Below are 15,486 nucleotides of genomic sequence, written 5' to 3' on the forward strand. Positions count from 1 at the left end.
TCCGGGTCCAACGTAATGATTTATGTATGAACGGACGAACGCCAGCTCCAAATAATCTTAAAAGCATCGTTACAATATTTAACAGTGACATACAAGCGGCTATAAGATGTTATTTTTGCAGTTCTCTACAAACCAGCCAACTGTTACTGCTTATAAGTCATTCGCAAAAAAAAAAAAAAAAACGAAAAAAAAAAGAATATATATAAGACGACGGTAGCAAATAAATAAGTTTAAAGATATAATTTATGGACTAAAAATCAATATTTCAATTACGGAAGAATAATTTGCGGAAAAATTATTCAGCTTTTTTAATACTAAAATAATTTTGTATTTTATGGAATTCTTATTTGCAAAAGGAAAAGTATTTACTGACGATCCGAATGGGAAAGTTTTAAGAGACTCGCTAACTTGTAGTATTTAGGAACGAATATTTCGAAATAAAACAGTAAACAAACTTTAAATTTTAACTTCATCGGGATATCATCAGTCATCAAACTCTCCTTCCAAGACAAAACAAATTTAGCGTAAAAGAGGGAATATATATTTAGCACCTTTTTTTTTAACACTAAAGATCGTAAATATTTGAATGGCTCCGTACAAGATTTTCATTTACTAGGGGGGAAAGTTTCAAACCGATACTAAAAGAAGTCGATGGCAATTCGGCATAAGATATCCTAATGGAACGAGAAAAAAATACGAGGAGATAATTTTTGATTTACGAAAGACTAGAAAAGCAACAACCAAACATAATTGGATTTTAATGTCAGGATTATTATTGCCAAGCAGAGTGTGCGTAGGAAAAGGTCCGGCGGACGAAACTACACATAAAGATGTTTATCTGAGGTGATAGGTTATGTTGCAAGACAGCCAGTTTATGCGAACACGAACCTCAGAAAATAGGTCGGAACTTGATCTCTCGGGTCATTTTATGATGTGGTTAATAAGGTTTAGTTAAAATAATGTTTGCTTGACACGAAGAGTTCCAATTTCCAATATCGAAAACTACGAATTTATCAACATTTTTCGAAAATCATTCTTACCTTTCAGTGAACGGATGATACCAATCTTACTTTTACGAACAATTGAAAAAATAACGACTATTAAGATGGATGACAAAACTGATTAAATTAACAAGACGGAAATCATCGATTCAACACGCTTTAATTATAGAATCGAGCGGCCTTTTTTTGTCACCAGAGGAATGCCAACATTATAACTGGATGCATGATATGTCGAATAAGTAGTAAACGCGATCTATATATCGGGATTTTATAATGTTAGCAGAACTCGGCAACGCTACATTCCGCCATTGGGTAGCAAAAATACCCGATTCAGATCAAAGAGGGCAAGTCTACAGAGTGAGAGAGGAAGTGAGTCTCGTGTCTGTCTATATCTATAATGATAAGCATGCAGGCATCAATTACAAATTAATGAGAGTCCGTGCATGCTTTTATTTAGTCCTGGCTACGACGGGATGAGATGAAATAAAGGAGAGGAGGACGGAGAAGAGTTGACAGACTAACTACAGATAGATATGCCTGACAGTAAAGAGGAGGTATGTGGGGTGGCGTGGAGGTGGATACTCACCGTGCAAACCGTTCCTTGTCCTGCATGGTTTCTTCGTCCATCCTGGTGTACTTGGGACCCTGGTTGTCTTCGTCATCCGAGCTAAATGAAGTAAAAAGACAGACAGAGTCACTGTCCGTCTCTCATTCTGACTGACATGGATATTTATCAAACTAACAAAACACGGACTCTATTGTTTTTAGACATGCCACTTAATGAACTGGAATGTAACGTCTATATTTCGTTTAGATTTAGATACGGCTTTAAATCGAAATACATATTACCAACTGCCATGGTCATATCGTTTTCATGTAGTTCGAATAGTAAAAAAATCATAAATGATTTCAGGATTTATGTTGGTGATAAATTAAGAATGCTTTAAAAATACATTGAAAAACAATTAGAAATTTAATAATAATTATGATATTCCATGGCAATTAGTTTAAATTTTATTATGACGATTAATTAATTCGTTTTTAATAAACTAACGTTTCTACGATTATTCAGTAGTTGTCTTATGTAAGAATATATAAAAAGTTATTAATATATAACTATAGCTATTATATTAATTATAAATTACATTAAGGATGTTATTAGATTAATCAAAGTTTTTATTTAAATACAGAGAGGTGTTGATAGATTATTGAATTGCATTAATTAGGAATAATTATATATCTATATCTGTTTCAAATTTAGGCTATAGAAAAGTTAATAAAGATATTTTAGAGAAACCATTTAATTGTAAAAGATTAATGCATAATTGCATTTTTTTAATATAAAGCATTATCTCTGTCTAACGTTTACCTACTGATCATTAAAAAATATTTGGACTGATAAAACTCCTGTAAAGTATACAGAAATAAATTATCAACATTCTTAAATTAAAATTTCGCAACTCTTATATTTATTATATTAGAGTATATAGGCCAATTATAAAAATGTAGACAGTAGACCTATACAACACATTTATCTCTCTATTGCGTAACACTAAAATATTTCTGATGTTATTCCGAGTAGAAAAGCTTTAGATAATTCTCTTAATTTCAGTTTTGAAGAATATCTTGAAAATTTATGATTTTATATTATCGATTATTAGAAATGAATGCTTAGCTTTCAAAAAAGATTCGATTTCACATTTTGATTAAAATTTGTCAAAAACGAATGAAACTGCTTAATTTTCTGTTTAAGTTATTACAAATTTACTTATTATACCGTCTATCAGTTTTAAGAATATGTCTGTCTACTTAAAATTTATCATTTGTTTTTATACATATACAAAACTTGTTTTATGATTAACCATTATAAATTATTAGTTCTTTTATTTTTCTCTAACAAATAATGCTATCGGAAATACTCAAGCGTTTTAATCTCCAAAACTAAACTACTGATTGCCCTCTAGATTATTTGTTTCAGAATCTTGTCATGCAGAGAATAGATAAGGCGTAACGAAAAAAATTCTTATACGCAAATGTATAAGTATTTGAAAAGAAATAACTAAATTCAGACCAGATTTTGATAATTTACCAACACATCTCTATTATGACAAAATTAATATAAACTATAAAATATTAATTAACGTATTTCTTAAATTATTATTTAATACCATATTAATTAAAATTTTCAAAATGATTACTCCGAATTCTCACTTATAACATACTTTTTTATATAAATACAATTAAGAAGATATATAAGCATATTAAAATGTTAAATTTATAAAAGCATCATTAAAGAAATCACGATAAAATTGGAAATCATTTAATTTACTCGTTATTTTAAAAAAACACAAATATTAAAATATTATTCTTATAATAAACTATAATAAATTTATTACAAAAATTATAATTTTGATGATATTACCGAAAATTACTGATAATTGAGTTCTTATTTTCTTCTTTCAACAGAAAAGACGAGAGAAAAACTTTCCTCTCTCTCTCTTTGCTTTCTTCTTAATAGCTTATTGTGAAAGATAAATAAGTTAAAAGTTTCTGTTCTAACCTTCTTAAGCTATTAGCTGACCGGAGATTTGCTGTTTTTAAAGAAACGATTGGCATGACCTAATAAAAACAACCACATATTAAACCATCGAAGAAGCAACAAACAGCATAAAGAGAGGTCGCCTCGTACTCGAATTACCAACTAACAACAAAGTGATTTCCAGATATTTAACTTCCGTTAACACCGATATAATTAACAATGTACGAATATAAAATATTATACACCGGATCTAACAGAGATTTAGATATCAGAAATTTATACAGCAGCTTAGCAACGAAATCGATAGCATGTTTATTTATTGCGATAAAATGCATTTATTTAAATTGATATCAGTTAAACGTTTATAAATATAAACAAATACATATACTAATATGTGAAACGTACACGAAATTTTAATGGAAATAATAGCAGAGCTCTGCATGTCATCAAGAACGAAGTTTATTTGTATAAATTTAATAACTAGTTTACATTTAGAGTAATCATGTCACAGAACTATTAAGGCTAAACTTTACTACAATGAAGAAGCCCTGACATCATTTTATGTACTAAATAAATTAAAAAACCGTTCTTTTTAAACGGCCATTTATTTTTTCATAGGGCCTAGTTACACTTAAGCAGCCTGAAATCCTATTAGTCCGAGCAAAATTCGAACGTTTTATAGATAAGAAGCCATAAAATTTTTAAAATTATTTTTTTGGCTAAATGATAAAACTTATAAAAGAATTGAATATTAATATCGTTATCAGTCGGCATATCGATCGTGATCAGAGTACAAAATTACACACACTTTTTCCATTTGGGGCAAATTTAATATTCATAGCGAATATGACTTAATCGGAAGCATTAAATGTTCTTCAACAGAGCAAATACCAAAAGGTGTAGAAGCTTATTAATTAATCCGAACACACAAATTAAAATCACGACAATTATAATGACTATTGTTTTTATGCAGTGAGAAAAACTTAACGATACGACGAGATAAACGAATTTATTAATAGCAGCATGTTATTATTATTGCAACACTTAAATATATCTGACGCGGCACCGCTTTCAAAAAATTAATTACAATCTTCCTAATTATAATAAATTAACCTTAACTTGTATTAGTTATGATATACAAGATGTTCAATTATACTGTTTAAAAAATTGTTTTTCCCCCCTTCTTTACATTTTTGTATCAAGTTTTACTACCGGTTGTAAACATGATAAGAATTTCAACAGAAAAGACGTTTGCATAAATATTCCGGACGGGTTTTTTTAAACAGAAACAATCGAATTTATTATTTACGGATTAATTACGATTACAATCCATCAAACATGTAAACGAAGCTATCTTCTTTAAAGCAAATTCGTAAGATTTAATAATATTTTCGTTAAAAAATTAGTCTGTGTGAGTAGCGTAGATGAAGGAACTATAGACTAGTTAGAAAATAATATAATTTACACATTATATATTATATTCATTTTCGCCAGAGATATCCAAAGATCCCATATTTTAAGTTAAAAATAATATAAATTATTTTGACCCAATACAAAATTGCCCAATTAATTATATTTAAAAATTTAAAATTCAAGCGTTTTTTTCAGAGTATTAAAATTAATTCAAATCAAGAAATACAAGATCCGCAAACATTTAAAAAAAACCTTCAAAAATCCTATAATTGACATATTATCAAACCTCAATTTACTTATAAATCTAGGAAGCAATAAGCTTATCAGAAAAAAGTCATACAAGATTTCCTCTTTATTATATTCAGAAAATGTTCTTGAAATTACGGCTAAATTGATTTCTAGAAAAAAAAAATCAATAAATCTTTTAACAAGCAAAGAAAAATCCAAGAAAATTTAATCACTACTACTTGTATAATCATTTCATCAAATATTAAAAACTTTTATATAAATCTGCATAATGAAATATTTATGTAAAAATTATCATAAATGAATAGGTTTAATCGAATAAATTCATTATTAATTGAAATATGCATTTTCAAGAATGACTTTTTTATAATCAAATTTATATCCAGCCGTTCGTAGAAATATTTATGAAAATCCATAATTAACAACTGTACAGTACATTCACAAATATATATATTATTTATTTATTGTGAATGTACAGTTGTTAATTACGGATTTTTATAAATATTTCTACGAACGGCTCGATATAAATTTGATTATAAAAAGTCATATATAATTTCATATATATCACATCACAAGAAATTTTACATAAGCCTGTATCTACTTCAATCATCACTATAGAAAAAAATATACATTTCATATTGTGAAAATTCTAATTTATGGAATTTATACCTTCAGATGTTTGCCTTTAATTATATTAAACAATATATTCGGCCAATATTTGAAAACATTTTGTAAATTACTACACTTATTTGGATAAAATCTATGAAAATTTCAGGAAGAAAATATATTTAAGAAGTTACTCATTCATTATTAAAAAATTCAAGATAAATTAATACTGTGTGATAAATATCACTCCGTCTTGATGAAAATCAATCTCCACTTTTTTATGTAAGTTTTCACTAGTTTATAATTTAAAAGGCTGCGAGAAGACGTTAAACTTCGTATTAACTGTAATTTATATCTTGTACCTATGCAATAATATCAAAATTTTTATCAATAATAAATGCTTTCAAATGAATTCCGGCCTTTTTCGAACATTTTTAACTTAATAAAAAATAAATAAAAAAAGTATTTTTACATTTAATCACTCAATCTAAGTAAAGATTTACTTGAAGTTAATGCATACATTTTATTTCTGTTCTATTTTATATAGTAAAAGTAAAAAGTACTATGCTACTTGAGAGAGAAAAATTAGAAAAAACAGCAGTCAATTCAGACCTATACGAGTAAAATTTTTCCGTGTGATAGCAAATGTCCGTAATATTAATGTCAATGCTTCAAATAAATTTAATTAATGAGTTTTATTTCTATATATATATCTCCATTGACCGGATAAATAAAAGATTCTCAAGGAATATTCCGGAGTTTCATTAACGTTGCAACCGCAACCGGTTTGTCAAGGACGGACAGGAAATTTCTATCGATGATGACTCTACGGTAAATTTGTACAACGAAAAGTCTATTCTGTTGCTGGGTTTCAGGTATAGATCCCTCGAAGTCGTTACGTCACCCTTCAGTGGGCGTTTGGAAAAATAGATCCAGTTGCAGATGTAAACAAAGTGAAAAATTGGCAGAAAGCTAAAGTAAATACTCCATAACCTATCCGATTATACTAATCTAGGAACGAGTTTCTAGGCTTTAGTAATTTTTTTTGTGCACAAAATATTGAATTAATTTTTTTTCAATACAATACTCGTTTTTTTTATTATTGCAAAATGCACTTTTTCATATCACAATTTAAAAATTATTATTTAGCAAATTATAGAAATGCGTACCAAATATATTAGTTCAATTTTTGACCTAAATTTCTCTCGAAATGAATTCATAAATTCTAATTAATCGAAACCGATTAATTAGAAACCGAAATTCCTAATTAATCGAAATCGATTAATTGAATTCTCAACCTTCGAAGTTTCTGATTAAATTATGAAAATCTTCGAAAGATGTAAAATTAATCTTCCATCATCCTTACTCAAAATACGAAGAAATTATAAAGCCAGAAATGCTAACGATTAAAAGCAGATCATTAAACAGGCACAGACAATATATATATATATATTATATATATATATTATATAGGCTATACCAAAAATCCGAAATTAAAAAAAAAACAATTAATTAATAAATATAGTAATTATTAACTAGATAAACTATCCAGACTCATTATTTTCCATTACATTAAACCTTTATATCCTACATGGTTAAATACACGAGGAACAAATGCAATAAAACCTAAAAATAAAATTTATTTAAGATCATTCTTTATGAAAAGTATGTATAACTAGTGAGATCTTATTCACATTTGAATGTATTTAATTAATTCCTTTCCGAAAGAGGAAAAATGAATATATCTGGATATATAATTAAGTAAAATTATACTCTACTTTAATTATATGCCTATATAGAAATAAATTAAGCCCAATCACGCCATCTTTGAATATCTTGCCAACAATATCTAATAAATTATTGTTCGTTTGAAATTATCTTGCAAATATTAATTAACGGAAACTCTTTCTTTATCTTTCCTGTCATTTAAAAATCATTAATAAATATTACTCACAATTTATATAATTAAATAAATATTTATTTTAAAATAAATGAATCGTTTTTCTTTTCACAATGATACTTCTAAGAATATTTAGTTCAATTTCTGTAATTATCCGATAATGATATGCAAGGACTACTTAGACTGTAAACCAAAGAGTTTAATTAAACTTCACACAAAAATACATTATTATTATACATAACAATTTATCTATATTAATCAAACGGTATCAGCCGAGGCATTAATTTTTTTTGTTAAGCTATTATTTTGCGATTGTAAGACGGAATTGTAGAGTTGCCCTACAATAAAAATCATTATATCATTTACTTGTAAAAGATATTATCTGGAAATTACTTCAGAATCGGATGTTAAAGAAAAACCCCAAACGAGTCGGGAATAAAACACGTATAGCTTTATCTTAAATCTGCATTTAAAAAAGTTACAGCGGAAGAGATATAGGACGAGACGATAATGTAAAAATTAAGCTTTCTTCACCGATGTTCCCGGAACGGGCGTAACCTTGAGGGAAAAACAATACCGCTTTGAAGAATCACATAAACATTATGATTTCGGTGCACTGTACGCTCACAGATGATAATTCATAATCTGTTTCTATAATGACCACATTATTAAAGTATTATTATTACTAGAGTAAAAATAGATATTTAATTGTAACTAGTTATTCGATACGATTCTGGAAAGAAAAACTATCTTCTTACCAGTCAGAAGGTTAAACTATTTTTATTAAGAAAAAAAAAAGTCGCACGGTTTTTAATATCTGCTTTAAAGTCGAATAAAACGGTGCCTAAATTTCATGTATAGATTTTATTGACTTTCATAACCAGAAAATGCAGTACGTAATGCCGATGCTACGTATAGATTTTTTACGTTCGTGTATTCGTATCATAATTTATTCGAAAAAAAAATCAGGCAATACATTCGATTACTCTAAGCGATCAGCGATAAATTTGGTTCTATTTAACTCATCATTTTTGTATATCGTTTATAAATCAACGAATAAAAATACTGTATCATTTCACTATGCGACGATCTCTTTCTTCCTCGAATACATAATCTCCATTACATATCCTTTAGTATTTTCCCCCTTGGCAGCTGTTCCAATTCGCCTCAAAAGCTTTCATTGATTCACCTTTAGGTCGCTTTTTATTATTTTTAGTTCTCCAGCCTTTCTTAAAGGATGCTATTTCATTTCCCATTATAAAGACTATTTATAATAAATTAGCTTCCTCTAAGACTATAAATGATCTTATCGCGATATTAATAAATTTATTTCATTTTCTAAAATTGCCGTGTCCTATGTGAAGCATTCAATAAATTCACAAAGCGGTTGGGGATAAATTATATAAAATTTAATTCATTTCAATTGCTGTTTTTCTTGTTTTAATAGATAATTCTGCAACGATCTAAGAGATCCAAATACATTAAAATTATTGGAAAATGGTCTTGATCTAAGTACTTTAAACAAAAATGAATCATTTGCAGATGATAAGAATTAATTTAACGTATTATCGATCGCTTTCTCTATCCTAGTATTTGCATGATGTCATTCTTACGTGAATTTGGTCTGACGTGAAGCAAACTTTTGTCATTTTAAAATCATTATTTCTCTTTACTCGTGCTAGATCTTGAATATTATGGGAGTTTAATTGAAAACCTTCTATGATTAAATACCAGTTTAAATAAATTAGCTGTTGAATGCTTTTTGTTTTTATACGACCTAAATAACTTTTAAACTACTAATTAAATTGCATTAGCAATACAGTAACAACACAATATTGATTCACATTACATGTAAGATATAACTGTATCAATTTTAATGAGTTCTAATAATTTTGGACTTATTCTAAGAAAAATAAAATAGTATTTTATATATGCATTTACTCTTTAGTTATTTATAAAAAAAATACACACACTATTAATTAAATTATCAGTTTCAAGTATTTTCTCCAATTCAAAATTATTTTTAATTCTTAAATTACGAAAAATTTTAGAAACTCGAAACAAAAATAATACCAGATAATTAAATGTTAAAATGATGCTTTTGTCGAGACTTTTGTAAGCTTTACGTTAAGTAAATATGTAAAATTAGAGTGTCTTAAACGTGAATCGTAGAGAACAATTTTAATTAAAATTATATTTAATTTCAGTCTAAAAATAACGAAATTTTTTATAATCTATTCATATGATTATGTAATAAGTACATTTCATTCTAAGAATCTCGTTGGTATTTTAAAGAATTAAATTTGCGCACGAAGCTTTTTGAAATTCAATAAAACTTATCGCGTTTTCGATAAGAGATAGTCAGAACATTTTGAAATAAAATGAAAATGATACATTCTTAACACAAGGGTCAATTAGTATATAGTCATTTTTACGGCGATTATAGACGAACGAGGCACAATTACCGGAGCAAGTAACGGGCAATTAGCGAATTCTTGTTCAAGTTGATTGGCACTGGTTAATCATTACATGCCGTACGAACTTTCCCTCGCATTGTTCTCCCGACAAAATAAAAGATATCGATCTTTTTATTATATTTTTACTTTCTATATATACTATGTAATAAATAATACATAATAACTTCGTATTAGTTGTTGTATTCGACAGAACAAGTTAACTATTAAAAACTGATTACTAATGACTGTTAACTTATAAACAAGTTGTTTATTTTATAATAAATGGAAGGAACACGAAGTATATAATTTTAGTAAATGTCGTTTATAGAAGAAAATTAATTTTCTAATACTAGGAAAAACTAAAAAAAGAAAACGATAAAATAAATTTCTCTAATTTTTCCAGGAATACTGGTACTCTTTTCATGGGAAGTTTTCCTTCCGTTAGTGGAATAAAATACGTATCGGGTCGATCGAATAAAATTATCATTTTTCACAAAGTGAAATTTTAAATCTCGACAATTCAAAGGAAAAAAGTTCAAAGTTTCTTTCGATGTAATTAGCATAATATCAATGTTGCAAACTTAAAATTATATACTTAATATTCATAGTTCTTTTCGCGAAGTTTACAGAAAAATAATACCGTCCGATCACAGGAAAAACGAAGGACTGAAATCTGCAATAACTGCGCGCTAAATTATTATTATGGATAACAAAAGGAGAATATTATATTTGAGCTATATCCTCAAATTAAAATATATTCATGAAATTTTACAGTTCTGCATTTTTGCTTTCGGTATATCAAAGGGCAGAAACGAAAAAAAAAACTATCCAGATAATTTTAGCATATCAATTGTATTGGCAGACCTTTTTTGAATGAACTTCCTCGTTTCGAAAGAACTTATTCACTATTTTTATTTTTTCAGCTGTTGAGCTTATTCACCGTTAAATTTATTCAACAGGATAAATCTAACAAATCTAATTACGTCATATAACTTTGTAAATGAGACTGGAAACAATTTCGACACCATATTTTTCTCGCAAATGTAATGTTTTAATGTGATCAATTTTATAGCATCAGCGGTGCGATTACGGTTTTGTTCGACTCCTTTCAAGCAATAGCTAAAAATAACAGCAATAATCAAGATATATTGTTTTGGAGAGGGGAAAAAAGATTATTTGACCGTACAGAACTGAAAAATATTCTCACTTTATTATTAAGATATTTGCGTATGAACAAACTATTATGAATGTCGCGGACAGGAACCGCTAATTAATATTCAACGCACGATTTGCTTTTAGCCGTTTAAAACAATTAGCAGAGGTTAGATTTAATGACCATCCAATTACGAGAAAATGAATTCTGTAAATCACTGACGCTTAAGAGTACATGAAGGAGAAAGCGTTCTGTTTAACCATTTCTTTAGATGAATGCGCCGTATCTATCAAGGTATTAAACCATGTAATAATTGAGAATTTAAGAAGAAAATTGTTTACGGTCAAACGATAAACTCCATATAAGAAATTATTAAAATCCTCAAGCAAATTTACTTTCAGTAAAATATTTAACATTCATGCATATTTTAATTCGTAGCAATGAATTACATTTATTGTTTCATTATATTTTCATAAGAAGCATCAGAGCAATAGAAAACTAGAACTACGTTTAATTTTCTGTTATTCGGCATTTAGCAGCAACAAACAAAATCTTTTAACCATAAGAAAAATTGTATTTGAGATTCGCCGAAGAGTAAAATACTTTTTGGAGAATGCTCCCTCTTCATTTAAACTACAGTTTAAATTAATAATTTAATAAAAATATGTCATGTAAACTTTTACATCGAGAGATTTTTACGGAAACAAGAAACATTTCCGAAATAATATTAGAAAATTAGACAATGATCTTCAAATGCTTTTTATCAAAATAATCTTCGATAATCAACGGCTTTCTCTAAATATAAATGAAAATTTTATCAATTAAATTACAAATTCAAGAACGATAAATGATTTTAATTAAAGAAGAGAGAGTTTATAGGCGTATTAAAAAGCCTATACTTCAATATAAAACTAGATTTAAAAACATTTAATGATTAAAAAAAGCATAGATATTCTAACTAGATTTAGTTAAGGTCCACATAAAATTTGAAATGCTATAAAATTTTTTTTTTTAAATTTGTAGTACAGCATTTATTTAAAAGTATTCAGGTGTAAAATACTTCTAAATATCAACACAAGAAATATAATTTTGTGATCAATGACACACACTATTTTTACAAATAAATATAAACAGTTTAAGCATAGGGCCTACTATACTTTAAATCGGTTAACTGTTTTAAGATGGACAAACAAGTCGCATTTTAAATTTTAATGACAATCTTAAATTATATATACTGGTACCGTTTTAGTTACTATTCATCGCTAAATCAATTTTCATACATTAAAAAACAATCTGGCATTAAAAGTAGATGCTAACAAGCATTAAGTAATTACATTGTACAGTATATATTCCTTAACTAATTAGAGATAACAGTTAATATAATAGCTGTATGCTCATTAAAAAAAAAGTTGTTTGCGCCTTCGGCTCAGTTTTCATTTGGAAAGCGTGAGCGTATTTTTCGCATTTAATGTGCATTATTGTGTGTGAATATATAGGCCTATATGCGAATACATTATTTTTTGAAATAGTAGGCCTATGCTTGGTATACATATTAATAATTATGTTGTCGGTGTTATGTTTGTTAAAATAATGAATGCGACTAAAATATTTAATATATCCCATTGTTACGTAATTTAAAATTCAAAGGTGTGTTTGCAATTGTCAGGCCAGGTTAGTTTAGCTTGGAGAATACCTTACTCTTTTTAAAAAGTTTGTACCATCCAACCGACATTATCTATAATGGCAGGTATAATTATTTAGGTCTTGTTTTTAAATATTACTAATATTTATTGTTACTTATTATTTTAACAACATTCTGAAAAAGTGAAAATTTGAACGGCATTTCTGTCTTTAGAATATTACTGCACATTCGGATAAGTCAATAACTGATTCAAGATTTAACATCAACAGACGAAAATCATGAAGTACGGGTATCACAGCAATATTTTGACAATAAAAATAAATTTTAATCATGACTGTCTAAATGTAACGTACTTAAAGAATTTGTAAATAATAAAAATATATTTTGGTGTCAGAATAGCTCGTAATAATAATAATAATACTAAATTGAGAATATTACAAGTTCAAAAACTCTAAATACTTAGCATAATATTTCGAAGAAGAAGACGTATTTTATTCAAATGTCAGGCTAGAGTATCTTTAAATATTGTAATGATTATTCAAGTGTGCCTAACACGATTTGGAAATAGTCGATTTAGCAGTTTACGCCACTTTAAAACAGCTTAATGGATTTTATCACGGCGTGCCCGATTAATACTTACCTTAGACTGGTAGAACTTTAGCGGAAAGACGACCGAAGAAATAAAAGAATAGATAAATGGGAATCGATGCCAGATTCTTCAGATGACACGCCAGAACGATACTAATCGGCCATCCGGCCAAAACTTGTAAGTGGAGTGCACGTTATTGATTTTAGAAATATAGAAAAATAAAAACCACCAAAAACTCTGATTTCACTAAAATAGCCGAAAGCTTTGCTGAACAGTTTCGATTTAAACTTTACTGAAGTAAAATGTAAACGTTTGACTTTTCTATTAAGATATTTATATCAATATTTATATAGATTTAACAGTTGAAAATTTTAAACGTGAAATGCTTTTAAATTTTGAATTTCGAGTAATAAAGTATTATTATTAACGAAATGTTTTAAAACTTTCGATATTTTATTACATATTGAAACAAATATTAATTATAGAATATGTAATGTGTACTTAATATTTTTTAAATTCAAGCACACAGTATAAAGTACAAAGTTTTTTTACGGAAAAACTTGAGTTATATGGTATGGTATTCAAATTCATTTGTTAGAAATGTTAGTCACTATTTCAAGAATCGAATATTCATATTTTAATATCAAAATGTATATTTAAGAGGAGAAATCAATATAAGGAAAAACCCCAATTTCAAAAATTCGAAACGTAACTCTTAACAAAGGCCTGGATACATATCAAACGTAAACAAGGTAGAAAATCAGCGCAGAAAGCTATCATCAATAATAATTTTCTAAATTAATTATTTAAAGTTTTATTCAACATATTAAAATAATGCAAAAATTACGTCAATAAGCGGAATCAATAAATGTAAAACAAAATTTAATTTTTACTTAGCCTAGAAAATCTGATCAAATATTGAAATGAGACTTAATTAATGATAAAATTATAATTAAAAAAATATAATGACTTGTTCGTCATCCAATAACCTTTTGACATTTACAAATTCTTTAAGCTATATTTAGATCCACGTAAACTTACCAAGCTAATAAATTCTAAAATTTTGAAATGGCGGAGTTTCTGAGAAAGCTGTGACAAAATTTTTGTCCGTTATTTTACATTAATTTCGATATAAACTTTATATCAAAATAAAACCAATAATAAAAAATTGATTATATATATTGTAGCTGGCCTACACAATTAAAAAAAAATTGTGTAGTCATTATCTAAAATAAGATTCCGAAGGCAAACTGAATTGGTGATTCAGCTCAAGAATATATATATTTAATTAAATATAGTTAAAAACAATCTTAAAATTTCATAAAATTTGAACATGAAGAAATTGTCATATGACCTTCGAAAAATTTTTATAACTTTGTTTTTCTATAAATATATTTAATTCAAATAATGAATAACTAAACAAACTATTTAAATAGTAAATAATCAACGCAATATTCGATTATTCGTGAGTGAATCAACTAGAAAAATGTAATTGTTTCTTCTTCTTTTTAGTCTTACTATTAAATATTTAAAAAGAAATCCATCATTTTTGATAAATTATATTATTATAAATTCAAAATTAATGTTTATAATGTTAAACTATATTAAATTTATTCTTTTCAATTAAAATGTGCACGCATTATCGAAATAAGTGAAAATTTAAAATTCATTTCTCAATGTAAAAACTAATTATCGTATTTATATTTTTTAATTATTTTTAAAAAATTTCAGGGAATTTTAATATAAACGTGTATAATTTTTTTAAAACAAATCTTAAAATTAACTTAATAGATTTGTCCATTTCGTGACTGTTAATTGATGTTATAGTCTGCATAATGTTCATATACAAAAGCATTAATGCGATTTTTTTTCCTCCTTAGTCGCATAATATTAACCTACATTTTAGATATTGATCATTATTCTCAAAGTAATAAAATAAAA

The 15,486-nt window shown here is 27.1% G+C and overlaps 2 protein-coding genes across 6 annotated transcripts in view; both read right to left on the reverse strand.

Annotated features, from left to right (window-relative positions):
* LOC136970811 (uncharacterized) overlaps positions 1–15,486 on the reverse strand; it is a 424,253-nt gene that overhangs the window by 242,905 nt on the left and 165,862 nt on the right. The window lies entirely within an intron of this gene.
* tgo (Aryl hydrocarbon receptor nuclear translocator homolog tgo) overlaps positions 1–15,486 on the reverse strand; it is a 139,166-nt gene that overhangs the window by 65,275 nt on the left and 58,405 nt on the right. For 3 of the 5 annotated variants that reach the window (XM_067265268.1, XM_067265266.1, XM_067265265.1), the window contains one exon: positions 1,588–1,668. The exons of the other annotated variants lie outside the window; for them this stretch is intronic. In XM_067265268.1, coding sequence (XP_067121369.1) covers positions 1,588–1,668 — 81 coding nt within the window. The remainder of the gene's footprint in view (positions 1–1,587; positions 1,669–15,486) is intronic. 5 annotated transcript variants of the gene reach the window in all.

The sequence above is a fragment of the Centruroides vittatus genome, unplaced genomic scaffold (genome assembly GCF_030686945.1).
Source record: "Centruroides vittatus isolate TY-2023 unplaced genomic scaffold, ASM3068694v2 contig_2190, whole genome shotgun sequence".
NCBI classification, from domain to species: Eukaryota; Metazoa; Arthropoda; class Arachnida; order Scorpiones; family Buthidae; genus Centruroides; species Centruroides vittatus.